The following is a 23,833-nucleotide window of genomic DNA, read 5'->3' on the forward strand; positions in this document are numbered from 1 at the left end:
TCTGGTGTTTAACTCTTACCCCAGTCTGATGTTTAACCCTTACCCCAGTCTGGTGTTTAACTCTTACCCCAGTCTGGTGTTCAACCCTTACCCCAGTCTAGTGTTCAACCCTTACCCCAGTCTGGTGTTTAATTCTTACCCCAGTCTGGTGTTTAATTCTTACCCCAGTCTGGTGTTCAACGCTTACCCCAGTCTAGTGTTCAACCCTTACCCCAGTCTGGTGTTTAACCCTTACCCCAGTCTGGTGTTTAACTCTTACCCCAGTCTGGTGTTTAACCCTTACCCCAGTCTGGTGTTTAACTCTTACCCCAGTCTGGTGTTTAACTCTTACCCCAGTCTGGTGTTTAACCCTTACCCCAGTCTGGTGTTCAACCCTTACCCCAGTCTGGTGTTTCACTCTTACCCCAGTCTGGTGTTTAACCCTTACCCCAGTCTGGTGTTCAACCCTTACCCCAGTCTGGTGTTTAACTCTTACCCCAGTCTGGTGTTTAACTCTTACCCCAGTCTGGTGTTTAACCCTTACCCCAGTCTGGTGTTTAACTCTTACCCCAGTCTGGTGTTTAACCCTTACCCCAGTCTGGTGTTCCATCCTTACCCCAGTCTGGGGCCCCTAAGACTTGGATAGACATGTCTAATGTCTATAACCATTATTAATCTACAATTGTTTCTTGTGGCTGTAATGAAATAGTGTAGATTGTTGTTCATTTGCAGAGCTACAGGGTGTTACAGGCTACAAATGATCTAGCTAGTCCATTATCTGCACTTTGATTGATCCTAAACATCCACAATGTCAAGCAGCATTATTGTTGTTGTATTCCCTCAACCACCACTGGTATTCATCACTCACCACAGACATATTGGTGATAATATCATACATCTCAATGACATTTTTTTTTACCCAGATTCTGGGTGAGTTATATAAAAAAATGTTTTTACTTTTATTTAACTATGGAAGTCAGTTAAGAACAAATTCTTATTTTCAATGATGGCCTAGGAACAGTGGGTTAACTGCCTTGTTCAGGGGCAGAACGACAGATTTGTACCTTGTCAGCTCAGGGATTTGAACTTGCAACCTTTCAGTTACTAATCCAACACTCTAACCACTAGGCTATGCTGCCGCCACATTCTCATGACACTTTGATTTATTGGGTGCAATTTGAAACAAAACAGTTTGTCTGGGTTGTATATTGAAGAGGAAACAGTTTGTTGTGTTCTAGGCTGACAGCCCCCAGGATATTTGATTTGAGCTCATCTGTGTGACATTGGGTTTAATTCAAGTTATGACACTCACTCCATCTCCTGAAGCAAGCCTATATGTTTCTACCAGAACTTTGTTTTGTGACATCAATTAAATGTATGTATAACATGCCTACAGGGGGAAAGTCAAAACAGCCAACGAGACAGTTCTTTGTCTGTGGAACTGAATGACATTTTACTTTAAACATGTCATGCAATGTGATGAAAAAAAACAATTGTTCTGTGTTATTTTTCTTAATTTTTATTTTATTTGAAAGGGAAAATATCTTACTCAATAAATATTGTAGCAACATCAACGGGACACAGACATTTACATAAAAAAAGGGAGATGACCTAATGACACAACAAACAACCGTTTCTTTCTTTTCATTCATTTCAGAAACAGAAAGCATTAGCAGGCTAGATGATGATACTGCTCTAGGAGAAGCTGTTCTGAAAACACTTGAAAAGCATCGCGAGTTTAATAAAGGCATTGGAATATACCAGAATTCATGGCGCTTTTTAGCGAAGTCTTGATCTTTAAAAAGTGCATTTATACTTTAGACATATCCAGTGAACAACGTCCTTCAACCAAAGTCATGCTTCATTTGTTTATTTCCTTCCCCTCCCTTGCTGAGAGCAGATTCAGAAGGTGTTGCATAGCTGAAAGGGCATGTCCATAAACTGTTCAGCATCACATCACAATAACCTGTCTATCATTACGCCAACCAGATCAGAAGTCCTAGGATGTCAACGGTCATTGGTTTAAATGATATGGGCTTACAGTAAATTCTACAAAATACAGGAAAGAGATGACTGGAACAACCGGACCATTAGGTCAGGAAACACTTGACTTGCAACCACAAGAAGGGGGAAGAGAAACAAACAAGCTGATGGAATCCACAGTGATGTGCTGTGTGCGCAGTGTCATGTCACTTCCAGATCTTTGATCCAGTGCAAGATGGCCGCTCGTCTTCAGCGTTCCAGAGGGCACCGCTGCAGTCTCTCCTGGTAATGGAGTCAGCTGTACAGACCGGGGTGAGCCCATCATCCTTTACAGTTACATGTACAGCGTGGATCTCTTGTTCACATCCTTTCTGAAGTCCTTAGAAAAACGTCCGGGACTCGTTCAACTTTTCCTACGTGACATCACTTCCTGTGGAAATGCTAATTTCCTTTGAAAGGCCATGACCCCTTCCTTGTCCAGCTCTAAGAGGAACAGTGTTACTACCTCCCGGGAAGCCGCCGGAAGGAAGGCAGCTAATTGGCCCAAAGCAGAGATAGCTTCCTCTTCTGGTAAAAGATATGTAAGGGAGAATGGGTAGACAGACAGGCTACACTGAAAGACTATTGTGTTGTCATTGATACGGTGGATTTCATCTACACTTACATTGTATGATGCATATAAAAAACTCCACCCCAGGACAGCAAGCCAAGGGCTTTAAAGTGCAGGAAGGGAAGGGCCACACCCTCTAATGTCCCAAAATGCACTATGCTCTGACCTTTAAGCCCTGTCCTCACTGCATGCTTCAATCCCAGCCTACAAACCCACTCCTGAGGGTCGTGACCCTGCCCACCAGGTCACATGACACTGCAACTCTTTGCTTTGTCCTTCCGCAGGTCTGACGCTACCGCCGCGAGGTCGGGCCTAGTGGGCATGTGCGAGATCCTTTTGTTGCCTCTGGTAGATTTGTTGCGTTTGACGTTCTTGTTGTTCTTGTTGACGCAGGCCAAGGTGGCCACGTGGAAAATGTCCCTGACGCTGTTCTCTGACTGCTGGGCTGAGCACTCGATGTAGGGGGCTGAGATCTGTTTGGCCATGTTGGAACCCTGTAGAAAGAAAACACATTGGAATTGGAATTTCAGTTTACTTCCTGAATTGACTGAATTGAAATGGAAGTGACACAAAATCTGAAGAAAATGTACTCTACAACCATCGTACCTGATCATATGACACAGGCATCTGTCTGTGATTGGATAGCTCCACCAGCGTGGACAGGTCGGTGCGCAGGTCCGATTTGCAGCCCACCAGGAGCATCTTGGTGTTAGGACAGAACTCCTGGATCTCCCCTTTCCACTGTGGAGGACAGAGAAAGTCATTGAGACTGGGCGGACAGGACCAGACAGAATGGGAGCTAGTCCAGACTAGCCATCAAATACTTGCCTCCTCCTGTCCTTGATTCCTCAATTCCTCGCCTCCCTCTCAAAGCTCATTGGAGGAAGAGGAGGTACAAGAGGAGGGACCTTGGAGCCTCTCCTCCAATGGATTTTGAGAGAGAGTAATTGAGGAATCAAGGACTGGAGGTATCAAGTATTTGACGGCTTGTACACTTTTTTCAGACAGAACCTGAGCCCTCTCCTTCTGAAGGACAAAGCCACTTCCTGTTTCCAGTCACCATGCTGCATCACATGGCGTTGAACCCAGGAAGGAATGCAGTATCGGAGGCTTTAAGGCCAGAGATAATCCTTCACGTTTCCTCTCAAACACAATAAACACTCTGGGATCAATGGCCTTTAATCAGTGGATATAATCTGCTACTAATGCAGTCTGTAGAACAAGGAGTGTTTGGCTGGCTGACTGGCTGACTGGACATTGAGGGATCATGTTCAGTGTTGTACAGACAGGTGATTGTTTGAACTGGCCAAAGGAAGGAAGGAACTCTGTTTTGGAACGGAACCTTCTCATGTTTTTTTTTTCCATAGCAGAGTCACATCAGAGGACACTAACCCATTACGACCTCTGTCTGTACCTCAACTCTCTAGATGTTTAAGTGGGCTAAGTGGAAAAAACAGGAAATTACTGGGAAAAACTGGAAATTACTGGGAAAACGTTCTGGGGGAGGTCAAGTGAAAAGGATATTAAATGAATTCATTGAATGAAAACTGGACATGTAGTTTTCAAGTGAGGTAAAAGACAAAACACATGAAGGTCCATATTCTAAAGGCTGTAGAGGTTGACGAATGGTAGGTACACAAGTGGAGGACGGACCATAAAAATGGCTGGAACTGAGCCAATAGAATGGTATCAAACACCTGGAAACCATGTGCTTGATGTATTTGATACCGTTCCACCCATTCCACTCCAACCATTATCACAAGCCTGTCCTCCCCAATTAAGGTGCCACCAACCTCCTGTGGTACACACCTTCTTTATTACACTGTCGAGTGTGTCAGGACGGCTGACATCAAAACAGATAAGGACAGCGTCTGAGTCTGGGTAGGAGAGAGGCCTCACGTTGTCATAGTATGGAGACCCTGAAACAACAGGACAAAGCACAGGTCAGCACACGGACAACTACAACTCACACAATACACAGAGAACTACAACTCACACAATACACATAGAACTACAACTCACAGAATACACAGAGAACTACAACTCACACAATACACAGAAAACGACAACTCACACAATGCAACTCACATAATACACAGAAATCTACAACTCACACAATACACAGAGAACTACAACTCACACAATACAACTCACACAATACACAGAGAACTACAACTCACACAATACACAGAGAACTAACACTCCTCCTGTGGATGTAAGAGATTGAGACAGAGTAAAAAAACACACATGGATACATTGAGCATTCTATGGGCCAACCAAACCTGTCCAAACCAGAAATTGACAGATTTTGCCTGAAAGTCACACAGGAAATCCAATAGTCATTGAGAAGAAGATGTTTTGGTGATGAAAGACCATTTCTCAACAGCGAAGGACACAGTCATTAGCATCAAGATAATACACACTGGAAGAACATCAACTGACTGCAGCAATATGTTGTTTTTGAGTTTGAGGACTAGGTTACTTCTCTCTTGAGACAGACCAGAGTGCCAGAGAAAGCAGAAACCTAGAAAACCATGCCAACCCCTTAAACTGAGACCATGTGTAGGAAAACGCCTCTCTCTTTCACTCTCTCCATCCCAACCTCCCTTCATCCCTCTCTCCCTCCCTCCTCCCCTATCTCTGTGACAGCTTAGTGGTGAGGGGTTTAGGCTTACATCAAGGTGAGAGACCGGGTCACGTGAGCAGCTGTGGAAACTAAAGTCTAGGGCTACCCACATGTAACAAAGCCCCGCTGCCAAAGAATCCGGGGAATTTAGATTTTCATGTCTAAAGTGGCTGGGACTCTTGGGAGGTCTTTTCCCACATGCCCGGAGGAAGCCACCACACACACCCACCCACACACAGGAAGGAATGCAGTATCTGGAAGAAGCCGATCTAGCTGGATCAACATCCATTCATCGTCCTCCTGCCCTGCCACACACCCTATTCCATATATCGTGCACTACTTTTGACCAGAGTGCTCTCTATAGGTGCACTATACAGGGAATAGTGTGTAATTTCAGACGCACCCAGGCCAGGGTTTCTCTCTATAGCTACTGCAAAGCTGGCCTTAAGAGGGCTGATCATAAAAACAGTGTGTTTGGTTGGATGTTGGATGTTGAGGATGGGGGTAAGGAAAAGTTAGAGGATGTTGAGGATGGGGTAAGGATCAGTTAGAGGATGTTGAGGATGGGGTTAAGGATCAGTTAGAGGATGTTGAGGATGGGGTTAAGGATCAGTTAGAGGATGTTGAGGATGGGGTAAGGATCAGTTAGAGGATGTTGAGGATGGGGGTAGGGATCAGTTAGAGGATGTTGAGGATGGGGTTAAGGATCAGTTAGAGGATGTTGAGGATGGGGTAAGGATCAGTTAGAGGATGTTGAGGATGGGGTTAAGGATCAGTTAGAGGATGTTGAGGATGAGGGTAAGGATCAGTTAGAGGATGTTGAGGATGGGGGTAAGGATCAGTTAGAGGATGTTGAGGATGGGGTAAGGATCAGTTAGAGGATGTTGAGGATGGGGTAAGGATCAGTTAGAGGATGTTGAGGATGGGGGTAGGGATCAGTTAGAGGATGTTGAGGATGAGGGTAAGGATCAGTTAGAGGATGTTGAGGATGGGGTAAGGATCAGTTAGAGGATGTTGAGGATGAGGGTAAGGATCAGTTAGAGGATGTTGAGGATGGGGGTAAGGATCAGTTAGAGGATGTTGAGGATGGGGTTAAGGATCAGTTAGAGGATGTTGAGGATGGGGTAAGGATCAGTTAGAGGATGTTGAGGGTGAGGGTAAGGATCAGTTAGAGGATGTTGAGGATGGGGTAAGGATCAGTTAGAGGATGTTGAGGATGGGGTAAGGATCAGTTAGAGGATGTTGAGGATGAGGGTAAGGATCAGTTAGAGGATGTGGGTAAGGATCAGTTAGAGGATGTTGAGGATGGGGGTAAGGATCAGTTTGAGGATGTTGAGGATGGGGTTAAGGATCAGTTAGAGGATGTTGAGGATGGGGTAAGGATCAGTTAGAGGATGTTGAGGATGGGGTAAGGATCAGTTAGAGGATGTTGAGGGTGAGGGTAAGGATCAGTTAGAGGATGTTGAGGATGGGGTAAGGATCAGTTAGAGGATGTTGAGGATTTGGTAAGGATCAGTTAGAGGATGTTGAGGGTGAGGGTAAGGATCAGTTAGAGGATGTTGAGGATGGGGTAAGGATCAGTTAGAGGATGTTGAGGATGGGGTAAGGATCAGTTTGAGGATGTTGAGGATGGGATAAGGATCAGTTAGAGGATGTTGAGGATGGGGTAAGGATCAGTTAGAGGATGTTGAGGATGGGGTAAGGATCAGTTAGAGGATGTTGAGGATGTGGGTAAGGATCAGTTAGAGGATGTTGAGGATGTGGGTAAGGATCAGTTAGAGGATGTTGAGGATGGGGTAAGGATCAGTTAGAGGATGTTGAGGATGGGGTTAAGGATCAGTTAGAGGATGTTGAGGATGGGGTAAGGATCAGTTAGAGGATGTTGAGGATGGGGTAAGGATCAGTTAGAGGATGTTGAGGATGGGGTAAGGATCAGTTACTGTAGAGGAAGTGCTTGCTGCTCAGTCCTCAATGGAGAGGAACGCAGAAGGATATGTTTCACATATTTACTGGAAGTCCTATAATCACTAAGTGACACACAACCACATCCAGACATTCAGAATACTGACAAACCCTCCCTCCACAGGAAATCTGGGGGCAACATTCAGAATACTGACAAACCCTCCCTCCACTGGAAATCTGGGGGCAACATTCAGAATACTGACAAACCCTCCCTCCACAGCAAATCTGGGGGCAACATTCAGAATACTGACAAACCCTCCCTCCACAGCAAATCTGGGGGCAACATTCAGAATACTGACAAACCCTCCCTCCACAGGAAATCTGGGGGCAACATTCAGAATACTGACAAACCCTCCCTCCACAGGAAATCTGGGGGCAACATTCAGAATACTGACAAACCCTCCCTCCACAGGAAATCTGGGGGCAACATTCAGAATACTGACAAACCCTCCCTCCACAGGAAATCTGGGGGCAACATTCAGAATGCTGACAAACCCTCCCTCCACAGGAAATCTGGGGGCAACATTCAGAATGCTGACAAACCCTCCCTCCACAGGAAATCTGGGGGCAACATTCAGAATACTGACAAAACCTCCCTCCACAGGAAATCTGGGGGCAATTTTCAATGTTATTTCATAGAGGATGAGGTTGCTGCTAAGGGTCATGCTGTTAGTAGTTCTATAGAAGACAGATTCAAAACTTCACAATAAGTTCATGGCTATCCCAGGACAATCAGTGGAGTGTATTTGGGTGTTTTCCTCAGCCATAAATAGCTGTTCCTTCCTTATGGAAGTGTATTAGGAGGATGCTGCTATGTGTCTGTTTCATCCCAGATGGATCTGAACCCCTGTGAGGACATCTCCTGGTGCCCAGCTGGTGCCCAGCTGGTGCCCATTCCCCCCCAAGGACAAAGTCCTGTTGACTATCACCTCATTAGTTTCTGCTCCGTCCTTGTTCCCCTCAGGACATTAATCTGAGAGGAAGGCAGACACCCACTGTTCTACCTCTTTTGTTCTCTTCTCTCTCTCCTTCTCTGTCTCTCTCCTTTTCTCTTGCTCCCTTCATCTCTATTTTTCAATATATCTCACAGACAGACAGACAGACAGACAGACAGACAGACAGACAGACAGACAGACAGACAGACAGACAGACAGACAGACAGACAGACAGACAGACAGACAGACAGACAGACAGATTAGGGGAGTAGGCAGCTGCTGAAACATGCTCCCTGTCTCTCTCTTCAGCCCTCAGTGACAGACGAAGCAGAGAGAGAGAGGCCTGACCACAGAGCTCTAAGTCTTAGTGTGCGTCCCAAATGGTACCCCATTTGCTGATGGACCTCGAGTGCACTTCATAGGGAATAGGGTGCCAGCTGAGCTGACAGCTGAGTGGAGCCCTGTGTGGACCACAACAGTTCAGCTCCATCTGAACCATTCATTCCACAGTTAGTCCTGCTGCCAGACCTCTGAATCCCATCAACCTCAAGTCCTGCTGCCAGACCTCTGAATCCCATCAACCTCAAGTCCTGCTGCCAGACCTCTGAATCCCATCAACCTCAAGCATGCCACTTAAGAAAAAGGCCCTAATGCAAGGAGTGTGTGTCAATGTGAAGAACGACAGAGAGAGAGAGAGAGAGAGAGAGAGAGAGAGAGAGAGAGAGAGAGAGAGAGAGAGAGAGAGAGAGAGAGAGAACGATATAGGATTCAGTTAGTCCAGGTCACACAGTATAAATGATTCAGTTACTCCAGGTCACACAGTCTATATGATTCAGTTACTCCAGCTCACACAGTCTATATGATTCAGTTACTCCAGCTCACACAGTATATATGATTCAGTTACTCCAGCTCGATTCAGTTACTCCAGGTGACACAGTCTATATGATTCAGTTACTCAGGTCACACAGTGTAAATGATTCAGTTACCCAGGTCACACAGTGTAAATGATTCAGTTACCCAGGTCACACAGTGTAAATGATTCAGTTACTCAGGTCACACAGTCTATATGATTCAGTTACCCAGGTCACACAGTCTATATGATTCATTTACCCAGGTCACACAGTGTAAATGATTCAGTTACCCAGGTCACACAGTGTAAATGATTCAGTTACCCAGGTCACACAGTGTAAATGATTCAGTTACCCCAGGTCACACAGACTATATGATTCAGTTACCCCAGGTCACACAGACTATATGATTCAGTTACCCCAGGTCACACAGTGTAAATGATTCAGTTACCCCAGGTCACACAGTCTATATGATTCAGTTACCCAGGTCACACAGTGTAAATGATTCAGTTACCCAGGTCACACAGTGTAAATGATTCAGTTACCCCAGGTCACACAGACTATATGATTCAGTTACCCCAGGTCACACAGACTATATGATTCAGTTACCCCAGGTCACACAGTGTAAATGATTCAGTTACCCCAGGTCACACAGTCTATATGATTCAGTTACCCCAGGTCACACAGTGTAAATGATTCAGTTACCCAGGTCACACAGTGTAAATAAGTACACAGTACAGCTGATCTAAGGCAAGTCCTCACAGTCATGCAAAAACTAATTTGATTGAGTTTTCTTTCAGGTTAACAACGTAAGACCTTACGGAAATATGCACCACTCCTCTTAAGTTTGCCAAAAGATCTCAGCGTTTACAAAAGGGCTCTTTGTTCAGTAGCAAGTAGCAACCTTCCGTCCCCGGAATGTGAAACATGCGGCTCCAATTCGCCGAGCTCCAGAAATTGATCCGATTCAGGCAACAAAGGCTGGCTGCTGACCGTGGTGTGTAGAAGGGAAGGCACGGGGGCTTGCTAAAGCAGAGCCCATCTCAGCTGTCTAGAAGCCAGAGTGGACAGGCAGCAGCCCCTGAACAACTGACTGCAGAAACACACAGGATCCAGGTTGGGATTCAGAATAGATGCTTTGCATTCAAGTCAGTGGAGGAATGTCAGTGGTGCCTGTGTAACGTCTGAAAGGTCAATCACCCTGATGGTTGTCTCTCTGAGTGTCACTGGCCTCTTTGTGTCGAGCTGAACCAGCTGCTGTCTCCCTCCTATAGGCTGGCTCAAAGCGTTCAGCGTGCACGGAGCACGGCCGGCCTACAACAGTGTCAACAAACGCGCTAGTAGTCAATCCATCATCCTGTCTCAGCCGCTGAATCACACAGCAGTCATGCGGGAGGCGTGTGTGGAGGCAGGGAGAGAGGGAGGAGACAGGATGGCAACCAGCTGGCCCTGAGGATCTTTGATTGCCCTTCATTTCTAAACAGTCTCCCACTGTATTCCTTTAGAAAATGAACAGGTAATATTGTTGAAATAAGTCTCATCTGAATCGATGCCTCAGGTACAAAGCAACAAACACCTTGAGGACCACTTCCTCCAAACCTCCCAGATGGGTCAATATACCAATGGGGGAGAATGAGGGACGGATCTCCGAACGGGAACGCAGGGCACGTGCCCTGGGTCCCGCTACCTCAAGGGGAGGGGCCCCTCATATGGCATATGAACATGACAGGAGCCATGGCAAAATGTGTAGAATTGCAGGAAATTCGCTTGAAAACTGCAACATTTTCTCTTAGCCTCATGATAAAACTGCAAATGTTTCTCTCTGTCCCATGGCAAAATGTTTTCAATTGCAGGAAAGGCCCCCTGGAGGTAGGTGCTCCCAAATCCGGCCCTGGGGAAAATGGCTCCTGCAGATAAGCCCAGCTCAGCTCTAGTTTTATCCCCGGTATCTAGCACCCCTCCTCATCCCCTGTCCTCCTCCCCATCCTCCCTCTTCTTCTCAGCATGTGATTGATATGGAGGAGCCTGCAGGCTAGCAGCTGTGGGATTCACTCCCCCCTTTGAAATCTCCCTAACTAACTCAGCAGCCCCAGCACTAATCAATTTGTTTCCCTCTGCCGTTTGTCTTGCCAGGGAGCAGTAGGGGGACAGGAACTCAGGCATCTGTGGAACTGGAGCCCCTGCTGACCCTTCCAAACCAAAACCCACAACCCTTTGACCCTCCCAGGAAGGAACCCACATCCCACTGACCCCTGACCCTCCCAGACTGAAACGCACAACCCCCTGACCCTCCCAGGAAGGAACCCACATCCCACTGACCCCTGACCCTCCCAGACTGAAACGCACAACCCCCTGACCCTCCCAGGAAGGAACCCACATCCACCTGCCCCTCCCAGGAAGGAACCCACATCCCCCTGCCCCTCCCAGGAAGGAACCCACATCCCCCTGCCCCTCCCAGGAAGGAACCCACATCCCACTGACCCCTGACCCTCCCAGACTGAAACGCACAACCCCCTGCCCCTCCCAGGAAGGAACCTACATCCCACTGACCCCTGACCCTCCCAGGAAGGAACCCACATCCCCCTGCCCCTCCCAGGTAGGAACCCACATATCACTGACCCCTGACCCTCCCAGGAAGGAACCCACATCCCCCTGCCCCTCCCAGGAAGGAACCCACATCCCACTGACCCCTGACCCTCCCAGGAAGGAAGCCACATCCCCCTGCCCCTCCCAGGACTCCCTACAGTAAGAGGTGGTGGTGGACTGACCCTGGCGCATTTGTTCTCTGTTTATCTGTGATGCAGTTAATGAACCACAGACACAGTCAGGGGGTAACAACCAAATGGAGGTCATTAAGGTAATGTCCTGGGAAGTTATTAACTCCCATTTGTCCTCTTTGTGCTCCTTCACCTTCAGGGGTAAAGGTTAGAGGCCTGTCGGCTGGGCTACGGGGTGTTGAAATGTTTCTTTGCAACGTTTCTTTCATTGCGTCTCTCCTTGGATGTTGAAAGTGGAGGTGTGTGTCTGAGGCAGTTTGCTAAGGTGATTGGCTGTCTGCCTGCCCCCTTTATTTAAGAGTTAGGCTAGTGAGTTGATATGGGTTCAATAGCTTTATGTCAGTGGTATTTACATTTTTTCAGCAGGGACCCCATTTTTTTCATCAGCATTTCTGGGGCACCCATTTTACCCCCACCACATATCTAATGACAAACCTTTAAAATCTGTCAATTTTCTAGGAGGGCAGCAGGTAGCCTAGCGGTTAAAGCGTTGGGACAGTAACCAAAATGTTGCTTGTGTACAAATGTGCCGTTCTGCCCTTGAGCAAGGCAGCAAAATAATTTGTACTTCTAATTTTTGTAATCCTTTTATTTGGCGACCCAACTGAAATTCCCCCACTAGGGGTCGTGAACCTGACTTTGAATACCACTGCTTTATATCCATATGTGAGTGGAAGGCCTGTTACTGGGTTGTGTTCTATACTATACTATACTATACTGTATTACTGGGTTGTGTTCTATACAATACTATATTGTATTACTGGGCTGTGTTCTATACTATACTATACTATATTGTTTTACTGGGTTGTGTTATATACTATACTGTATTACCGGGCTGTGTTCTATACTATACTATATTGTTTTACTGGGTTGTGTTATATACTATACTATACTGTATTACTGGGCTGTGTTCTATACTATATTTTATTACTGGGTGTCACGTCCTGACCATAGTACAATGTTATTTTCTATGGTAGAGTAGGTCAGGGCGTGACAGGGGGTGTTTTCTGTTTTTCTATGTTTTGTATTTCTATGTTTTGGGTTCTAGTTTTCTATTTCTATGTTGTTGTTTTTTGGGATGATCTCCAATTAGAGGCAGCTGGTCCTCGTTGTCTCTAATTGGAGATCATACTTAGGTAGGTTTTTTTTCCCACCTGTGTTTGTGGGTAGTTGTCTTCTGTTAAGTTTATGTACCTGACAGAACTGTGCGCTTTTATTTTCTCTTTGTTATTTTTTCTTTAGTGTTCTGACTTAAAATAAATATTAATCATGAGCAATCAACACGCTGCGCTTTGGTCCCCTCTCTACAACAGCCGTTACACTGGGTTGAGTTCTATACTATAGTGTATTACTGGGCTGTGTTCTATACTATACTATACTATATTGTATTACTGGGTTGTGTTGTATACTATACTATATTGTATTACTGGGTTGTGTTCTATACTATTTTACTGGGTTGTGTTCTTTACTATACTATATTGTATTACTGAGTTGTGTTATATACCATACTATGCTGTATTACTAGGTTGTGTTCTATACTATGCTGTATTACTGGGCTGTGTTCTATACTATACTATGCTGTATTACTGGGTTGTGTTCTATACTAGATGGATTACCAGGACGTGTACTGTGAGCATGTGCTGACCAACTGGCGAGTGTCTTCACTTACATTTTCAACCCCTCCCTGTCCGAGTCTGTAATACCAACATGTTTTAAGCAGACCACCATAGTGCCTGTGCCCAAGAACACTAAGGTAACCTGCCTAAATGACTACAGACCCGTAGCACTCACGTCTGTAGCCTGAAGTGCTTTGAAAGGCTGGTCATGGCTCACATCAACACCATTATCCCAGAAACCCTAGACCCACTCCAATTTGCATACCGCCCCAACAGAACCACAGATGATGCAATCTCTATTGCACTCCACACTGCCCTTTTCCACCTGGACAAAAGGAACACCTACGTGAGAATGCTATTCATTGACTACAGCTCAGCGTTTAATACCATAGTGCCCTGAAAGCTCATCAATAAGCTAAGGACTCTGGGACTAAACACCTCCCTCTGCAACTGGATCCTGGACTTCCTGACCGGCCGCCCCCAGGTGGTAAGGGTAGGTAACACATCCGCCATGCTGATCCTCAACACAGGGGCCCCTCAGGGGTGCGTGGTAGGCCTGATCACTGACAACGATGAGACAGCCTATAGGGAGGAGATCAGAGACCTGGCCGTGTGGTGCCAGGACAACAACCTCTCCCAGAACGTGATCAAGACAAAGGAGATGATTGTGGACTACAGGAAAAAGAGGACAGAGCACGCCCCCATTCTCATCGACGGGCTGCAGTGGAGCAGGTTGAGAGCTTCAAGTTCCTTGGTGTCCACATCACCAACAAACTAACATGGTCCAAGCACACCAAGACAATCGTGAAGAGGACACGACAAAACCTATTCCCCCTCAGGATACTAGAAAGATTTGGCATGGATCTCCTCAAAAGGTTTTACAGCTGCACCATCGAGAGCATCCTGACTGGTTGCATCACTGCCTGGTATGGCAACTGCTCGGCCTCTGACCACAAGGCACTACAGAGATAAGTGCGAACGGCCCAGTACATCACTGGGGCCAAGCTTCCTGCCATCCAGGACATCTATACCAGGCGGTGTCAGAGGAAGGCCCTAAAAATTATCAAAGACTCCAGCCACCCTAGTCATAGGGTGGTACTGGAGCGGTACTGGAGCGCCAAGTCTAGGTCCAAGAGGCTTCTAAACAGCTTCTACCCCCAAGCCATAAGACTCCTGAACATCTAATCAAATGGCTGCTCTTTAATTACTTGTTACTTTTATCTCTTATTCTTGTCCGTATTATAAGAAACTGCATTGTTGGTTGGGGGCTCGTAAGTAAACATTTCACTGTAAGGTCTACACATGTTGTATTCGGCGCATGTGACTAATAACATTTTATGTGATTTACTATACTGTATTGTGTTCTATACTATACTGCATTACTGGGTTGTGTTCTATACTATACTGTATTACTGGGTTGTTATATACTATACTGTATTACTGGGTTGTGTTCTATACTATACTGTATTACTGGGTTGTGTTATATACTATACTGTATTACTGGGTTGTGTTCTATACTATACTGTATTACTGGGTTGTGTTATATACTATACTGTATTACTGGGTTGTGTTATATACTATACTGTATTACTGGGTTGTGTTCTATACTATACTGTATTACTAGGTTGTGTTATATACTATACTGTATTACTGGGTTGTGTCATATACTATACTGTATTACTGGGTTGTGTTCTATACTATACTATATTACTGGGTTGTGTTCTATACTATACTATAGTACTGGGTTGTGTTCTATACTATATTACTGGGTTGTGTTCTATACTATACTGTATTACTGGGTTGTTATATACTATACTGTATTACTGGGTTGTGTTATATACTATACTGTATTACTGGGTTGTGTTCTATACTATACTGTATTACTAGGTTGTGTTATATACTATACTGTATTACTGGGTTGTGTTCTATACTATACTATATTACTGGGTTGTGTTCTATACTATACTATAGTACTGGGTTGTGTTCTATACTATATTACTGGGTTGTGTTCTATACTATACTATATTACTGGGTTGTGTTCTATACTATATTACTGGGTTGTGTTCTATACTATACTGTATTACTGGGTTGTGTTCTATACTATACTGTATTACTGGGTTGTGTTCTATACTATAGTATATTACTGGGTTGTGTTCTATACTATACTGTATTACTGGGTTGTGTTCTATACTGTATTACTGGGTTGTGTTCTATACTATACTGTATTACTGGGTTGTGTTCTATACTATATTACTGGGTTGTGTTCTATACTATATTACTGGGTTGTGCTCTATACTATATTACTGGGTTGTGCTCTATACTGTATTACTGGGTTGTGTTCTATACTATATTACTGGGTTGTGTTCTATACTGTATTACTGGGTTGTGTACTATACTATATTATATATCCAGTAGCTTACTTTTTCATTTTTACTGTGACAATTTGTGTTAGTCTGCTGCACCTCCACTCCTGTTTGGCTATGCTCCTTCCCTTCCTCTATTCCTGCTTGAAAACAAAGCGGACAGGGAGGCAGAGCCCATCAATGTGCAGCTCAGTCCTGGTAATGAGCAGAGCTCAGGTGTCTCTACCTTGTTAAAGCCTGGATAGAGGCATGGGATAAGCCAGTAGCTAAGAGGCCCTACTGAATAAAAGAGGGGTTCCCATTAGGGGATACACACACACACACACACACACACACACACACACACACACACACACACACACACACACACACACACACACACACACACACACACACACACAGTCTCAGACCAGCTCTGTGTTTGCCCACTGAAGCTGAGCCAATCACAGAGTCGTGCCTAGGAAAGGCTCAGGAGACCTACTGAAGAAATTAGCAGAAAGACAGACAGACAGACAGTCCCTCTACACTACACTACACTACACTACAGACAGTCCCTCTACACTACACTACAGACAGACAGTCCCTCTACACTACACTACAGACAGACAGTCCCTCTACACTACACTACAGACAGACAGTCCCTCTACACTACAGGCAGACAAACAGTCCCTCTACACTACAGGCAGACAGACAGTCCCTCTACACTACAGGCAGACAGACAGTCCCTCTACACTACACTACAGACAGACAGTCCCTCTACACTACACTACAGACAGTCCCTCTACACTACAGACAGACAGTCCCTCTACACTACAGACAGACAGTCCCTCTACACGACACTACAGACAGACAGTCCCTCTACACTACACTACAGACAGTTCCTCTACACTACATTACAGACAGACAGTCCTTCTTCACTACACTACAGACAGACAGTCCCTCTACACTACACTACAGACAGACAGTCCCTCTACACTACAGACAGACAGACAGTCCCTCTACACTACAGACAGACAGTCCCTCTACACTACAGACAAACAGTCCCCCTACACTACAGGCAGATAGTCCCTCTACACGACACTACAGACAGACAGTCCCTCTACACTACACTACAGACAGTCCCTCTACACTACAGGCAGACAAACAGTCCCTCTACACTACAGGCAGACAGACAGTCCCTCTACACTACAGGCAGACAGACAGTCCCTCTACACTACACTACAGACAGACAGTCCCTCTACACTACACTACAGACAGTCCCTCTACACTACAGACAGACAGTCCCTCTACACTACAGACAGACAGTCCCTCTACACGACACTACAGACAGACAGTCCCTCTACACTACACTACAGACAGTTCCTCTACACTACATTACAGACAGACAGTCCTTCTACACTACACTACAGACAGACAGTCCCTCTACACTACAGACAGACAGTCCCTCTACACTACAGACAGACAGACAGTCCCTCTACACTACAGACAGACAGTCCCTCTACACTACAGACAGACAGTCCCTCTACACTAAGGCAGGCAGACAGTCCCTCTACACTACACTGCAGACAGACAGTCCCTCTTTTGCACACTACAGGCAGACAGACAGTCCCTCTGACACAGACAGACAGACAGTCCCTCTACACTACAGTGCATACAGACAGTCCCTCTACACTACACTACAGACAGACAGTCCCTCTACACTACACTACAGACAGACAGTCCCTCTACACTACACTACAGACAGACAGTCCCTCTACACTACAGGCAGACAAACAGTCCCTCTACACTACAGGCAGACAGACAGTCCCTCTACACTACAGGCAGACAGACAGTCCCTCTACACTACACTACAGACAGACAGTCCCTCTACACTACACTACAGACAGTCCCTCTACACTACAGACAGACAGTCCCTCTACACTACAGACAGACAGTCCCTCTACACGACACTACAGACAGACAGTCCCTCTACACTACACTACAGACAGTTCCTCTACACTACATTACAGACAGACAGTCCTTCTTCACTACACTACAGACAGACAGTCCCTCTACACTACACTACAGACAGACAGTCCCTCTACACTACAGACAGACAGACAGTCCCTCTACACTACAGACAGACAGTCCCTCTACACTACAGACAAACAGTCCCCCTACACTACAGGCAGATAGTCCCTCTACACGACACTACAGACAGACAGTCCCTCTACACTACACTACAGACAGTCCCTCTACACTACAGGCAGACAAACAGTCCCTCTACACTACAGGCAGACAGACAGTCCCTCTACACTACAGGCAGACAGACAGTCCCTCTACACTACACTACAGACAGACAGTCCCTCTACACTACACTACAGACAGTCCCTCTACACTACAGACAGACAGTCCCTCTACACTACAGACAGACAGTCCCTCTACACGACACTACAGACAGACAGTCCCTCTACACTACACTACAGACAGTTCCTCTACACTACATTACAGACAGACAGTCCTTCTACACTACACTACAGACAGACAGTCCCTCTACACTACAGACAGACAGTCCCTCTACACTACAGACAGACAGACAGTCCCTCTACACTACAGACAGACAGTCCCTCTACACTACAGACAAACAGTCCCTCTACACTACAGGCAGGCAGACAGTCCCTCTACACTACACTACAGACAGACAGTCCCTCTACACTACAGGCAGACAGACAGTCCCTCTACACTACACTACACTACAGACAGACAGTCCCTCTACACTACAGGCAGACAGACAGTCCCTCTACACTACACTACAGACAAACAGTCCCTCTACACTACACTACAGACAGACAGTCCCTCTACACTACACTACAGACAGACAGTCCCTCTACACTACACTACAGACAGACAGTCCCTCTACACTACAGGCAGACAGACAGTCCCTCTACACTACACTACAGACAGTCCCTCTACACTACACTACACTACAGACAGTCCCTCTACAATACAGGCAGACAGACAGTCCCTCTACACTACACTACAGACAGACAGTCCCTCTACACTACACTACAGACAGTTCCTCAACACTACACTACAGACAGACAGTCCCTCTACACTACACTACAGACAGACAGTCCCTCTACACTACACTACAGACAGACAGTCCCTCTACACTACACTACAGACAGACAGTCCCTCTACACTACACTACAGACAGACAGTCCCTCTACACTACACTACACTACAGACAGACAGTCCCTCTACACTACACTACACTACAGACAGTCCCTCTACTCTACACTACACTACACTACAGACAGACAGTCCCTCTACACTACACTACAGACAGACAGTCCCTCTACACTACAGGCAGACAGACAGTCCCTCTACACTACACTACAGACAGTCCCTCTACACTACACTACACTACAGACAGACAGTCCCTCTACACTACACTACACTACAGACAGACAGTCCCTCTACACTACAGACAGACAGTCCCTCAACACTACAGACAGACAGTCCCTCAACACTACACTACAGACAGACAGTCCCTCAACACTACACTACAGACAGACAGTCCCTCAACACTACACTACAGACAGACAGTCCCTCTACACTACACTACAGACAGACAGTCCCTCTACACTACACTACAGACAGACAGTCCCTCTACACTACACTACAGACAGACAGTCCCTCTACACTACAGGCAGACAGTCCTTCTACACTACACTACAGACAGACAGTCCCTCTACACTACACTACACTACAGGCAGACAGTCCTTCTACACTACACTACAGACAGACAGTCCCTCTACACTACACTACAGACAGACAGTCCCTCTACACTACACTACAGACAGACAGTCCCTCTACACTACACTACAGACAGACAGTCCCTCTACACTACACTACAGACAGACAGTACCAGGCAGACAGTCCTCTACACTACACTACAGACAGACAGTCCCTCTACACTACACGACAGGCAGACAGTCCTTCTACACTACACTACAGACAGACAGTCCCTCTACACTACACTACAGACAGACAGTCCTTTTACACTACACTACAGACAGACAGTCCCTCTACACTACACTACAGACAGACAGTCCCTCTACACTACACTACAGGCAGAGATAAAGTCCCTCTACACTACACTACACTACAGACAGTTCCTCAACACTACACTACAGACAGACAGTCCCTCTACACTACACTACAGACAGACAGTCCCTCTACACTACACTACAGACAGACAGTCCCTCTACACTACATTACAGACAGACAGTCCCTCTACACTACACTACAGACAGACAGTCCCTCTACACTACACTACACTACAGACAGTCCCTCTACTCTACACTACACTACACTACAGACAGACAGTCCCTCTACACTACACTACAGACAGACAGTCCCTCTACACTACAGGCAGACAGACAGTCCCTCTACACTACACTACAGACAGTCCCTCTACACTACACTACACTACAGACAGACAGTCCCTTTACACTACACTACAGACAGACAGTCCCTCTACACTACACTACACTACAGACAGACAGTCCCTCTACACTACAGACAGACAGTCCCTCAACACTACAGACAGACAGTCCCTCAACACTACACTACAGACAGACAGTCCCTCAACACTACACTACAGACAGACAGTCCCTCAACACTACACTACAGACAGACAGTCCCTCTACACTACACTACAGACAGACAGTCCTTCTACACTACACTACAGACAGACAGTCCCTCTACACTACACTACAGACAGACAGTCCCTCCACACTACACTACAGACAGACAGTCCCTCTACACTACAGGCAGACAGTCCTTCTACACTACACTACAGACAGACAGTCCCTCTACACTACACTACACTACAGGCAGACAGTCCTTCTACACTACACTACAGACAGACAGTCCTTTTACACTACACTACAGACAGACAGTCCCTCTACACTACACTACAGACAGACAGTCCCTCTACACTACACTACAGACAGACAGTCCCTCTACACTACACTACAGGCAGAGATAAAGTCCCTCTACACTACAGGCAGACGGACAGACAAACAGGCAGACAGACAGACAGCCCCTCTACACTACAGGCAGGCAGACAGTCCCTCTACACTACACTACAGGCAGATAGACAGTCCCTCTACACTACACTACAGGCAGAAACAGTCCCTCCACATTACATGCAGACAGACAAACAGGCAGACAGTGCTTTTAAACTACACTACAGGCAGACAGTCCCTCTACAGCCAACCAGACAGGAAGACAGTCCTTTTACAGCCAACCAGGCAGACAGACAGTCCCTCTACAGCCAACCGGACAGGAAGACAGTGTCTCTACAGCCAATTAGGCAGACACCCAGTCCGTCTACAGCCAACCAGACAGACAAACAGACCCACTCGGCAACAGAGCCCCAGCTTGCACTACCACCTCCACCACCTCCACCCCCAGGTTACAAGCACAGTCCAGGCAGGGGACAGCTGAGGGGGAAGCATAGAGGCTAAAGGTTTGCAGACCTGGGCTAAAGCAGGGAGAGGGCTGAGGGAGTGTGGAGCAACGAAATAGAGAGGGCTAGGGGAGATTGGAGCTACAGAAGGGAGAGGGCTGGGGGAGAGTGGGGCTAAGAAAGGGAGAGGGCTGGGGGAGAGTGGGGCTAAGAAAGGGAGAGGGCTGGGGGAGAGTGGGGCTAAGAAAGGGAGAGGGCTGGGGAGAGTGGGGCTAAGAAAGGGAGAGGGCTGGGGGAGAGTGGGGCTAAGAAAGGGAGAGGGCTGGGGAGAGTGGGGCTAAGAAAGGGAGAGGGCTGGGGGAGAGTGGGGCTAAGAAAGGGAGAAGGCTGGGGATTGGGCTGGGGAGAGTGGGGCTAAGAATGGGAGAGGGCTGGGGGAGAGTGGGGCTAAGAAAGGGAGAGGGCTGGGGATTGGGCTAGGGGAGTGTGGGGGTACGGAAGGGAGAGGGCTAGGGGAGAGTGGAGCTACGGAAGGGAGAGGGCTGGGGATTGGGCTGGGGGAGAGTGGGGGTACGGAAGGGAGAGGGCTGGGGATCGGCGAGGAGAGTGGAGCTACGGAAGGGAGAGGGCTGGGGATTGGGCTGGGGGAGAGTGGGGGTACGGAAGGGAGAGGGCTGGGGATCAGGCTGGAGGAGAGTGGAGCTACGGAAGGGAGAGAGCTGGGCATTGGGCTGGGGGAGAGTGGGGGTACGGAAGGGAGAGGGCTGGGGATCAGGCTGGAGGAGAGTGGGGGTACAACACATAATTACTTCCAGACTTCCAGCATGGATGGAGATCCCATGAGGTTAACTCCTCAACACTAGAAACCAGTCTCCTGGAAGAGGCCAGTAGAAGACTAATAAACTGCACCAGGTACAGAAGTAGCAGTTTGTCTGGAGGGAGGACAGTCTTCTCACTGTTACTGATTGGCTGCATGGTGTCTTTGTTGAGGGGAGAGGGCTGGAGAAGCATAGAACATTTGGTCAGCGGTGTCTATCTGAATGGTTCAACCAGCTGGTCCATCCCTAGCATTCCACAGTAGCATCATGACTTCTTCTAAGAATGTAACAAATCAGAACTTGATAATAAATAATAGATCATTTAGTTTCATTAAAATGAAATATTCATCCCTGTCAACAGATGTATTCCTCCATGACATCCATGACATGCATTCCTCCATGACACTGTGAGACCATCAGGTCCTGACATGCCTGGCAGCTGCATTTCTAATGGACAGCAACTGTGATCAATGGGCATCATGGAAGTCAAAGGCAAACAATAAATAAATCATTTATCCTGCATTTACCCAGGTTATATACATTTACCCAGGTTATATACATGTACCCAGGTTATATACATTTACCCAGGTTATATATATTTACCCAGGTTATATACATTTACCCAGGTTATATATATCTAAGCTAAATATTATAATAGGGGAGACTGGGTCATAGAGCTATAGTAAACATAGATCTGCAGATTGAAGAAATGAAATGGATCATTACCTGACGTGTCCCATAGGCTGAGCTCTATTCTTTTCGTGTCTATTTCAAAACTGGCCGTGTAATTCTCGAACACTGTGGGCATGTAACTCTAAATAAAAAAGAGACAATCATAGATAATTATAGACAAGTAATAACAATTATTATTATTAGTAGTAGTATTAATTAGTTATAACAAACTTGTGTTACATTTAGCTATCAAGCATCCATTTCTTTGAACTCACTTCTGGGAAGATATCCTTTGCAAAAACGTGTAGTAGAGCAGTCTTCCCACATTGACTGTCCCCGACCACAACTATTTTACACTTCACAATCTGACTAGGATCCATCCCGGATTTAACAGATACTTTCTGACTAGATATTCTCTCCTTCATTGAAGTCAGTTGACGGACAGTCCGCTATAGAGAGCTCCACGTTGTTAGAAGAGAGTGCGCACACACATCAATAATATAAAACAGCAGATAATCGGAGCGTAATAAATCCGTTTCTCCTCTCTGATGTCTGCGTCCTTTGTCAGTACTGTGTCTGGTGTCGACTACAACGTGAACGGGACTTTTTGACGGTATTTATACCGAGACCATGAGCCAGTGGAGTAGTCCCTCCCCTCTGTCTCCACGTGCTGAAAGTGTTGCAGGGTTATGTGGAGACCTGCGTGGTCGGGAGAGTGGTGATCGTATGCTCAGTGTGTGATGGCGCCCTCCGTAGGCCTCCATTCAAACAGCTCAGATCATGATGGACTACTTTATTAAAATATTTATCATCTCACCATGTCATTTTAAATTACTTGTGTTCAGAGAGAGACTCGGTGAGTATAGCCTTGCTATTGAGAAATGTCGCTGTGCATACTGCCCACAAAATGAGGTGGACACTGAGCTGCACTTCCTAACCTCCTGCCAAATGTATGACCATATTAGAGACACATATTTCCCTCAGATTACACAGACCCACAAAGAATTTGAAAACAAATCCAATTTTGATAAACTCCAATACCTACTGGGTGAAATACCACAGTGTGACATCACAGCAGCAAGATTTGTGACCTGTTGCCACAAGAAAAGGTCAACCAGTGAAGAACAAACACCATTGTAAATACAACCCATATTTATGTTTATTTATTTTCCCTTTTGTACTTTAA

General features: G+C 46.3%; 1 protein-coding gene across 1 annotated transcript; it reads right to left on the reverse strand.

Moving 5' to 3' along the window:
- Nucleotides 1-1,482: 1,482 nt before the first annotated feature.
- On the reverse strand, nucleotides 1,483-23,222 carry LOC100195230 (Rho-related GTP-binding protein RhoE). Its single transcript, NM_001140259.1, is given in 5 exon segments — nucleotides 1,483-3,066; nucleotides 3,179-3,313; nucleotides 4,382-4,491; nucleotides 22,702-22,789; nucleotides 22,923-23,222. Coding segments are annotated over 5 exon segments (732 nt in total). The 5' UTR covers nucleotides 23,073-23,222; the 3' UTR covers nucleotides 1,483-2,817.
- Between the last annotated feature and the right edge of the window lie 611 nt (nucleotides 23,223-23,833).

The sequence above is a fragment of the Salmo salar genome, chromosome ssa17 (genome assembly GCF_905237065.1).
Source record: "Salmo salar chromosome ssa17, Ssal_v3.1, whole genome shotgun sequence".
NCBI lineage: Eukaryota > Metazoa > Chordata > Actinopteri > Salmoniformes > Salmonidae > Salmo > Salmo salar.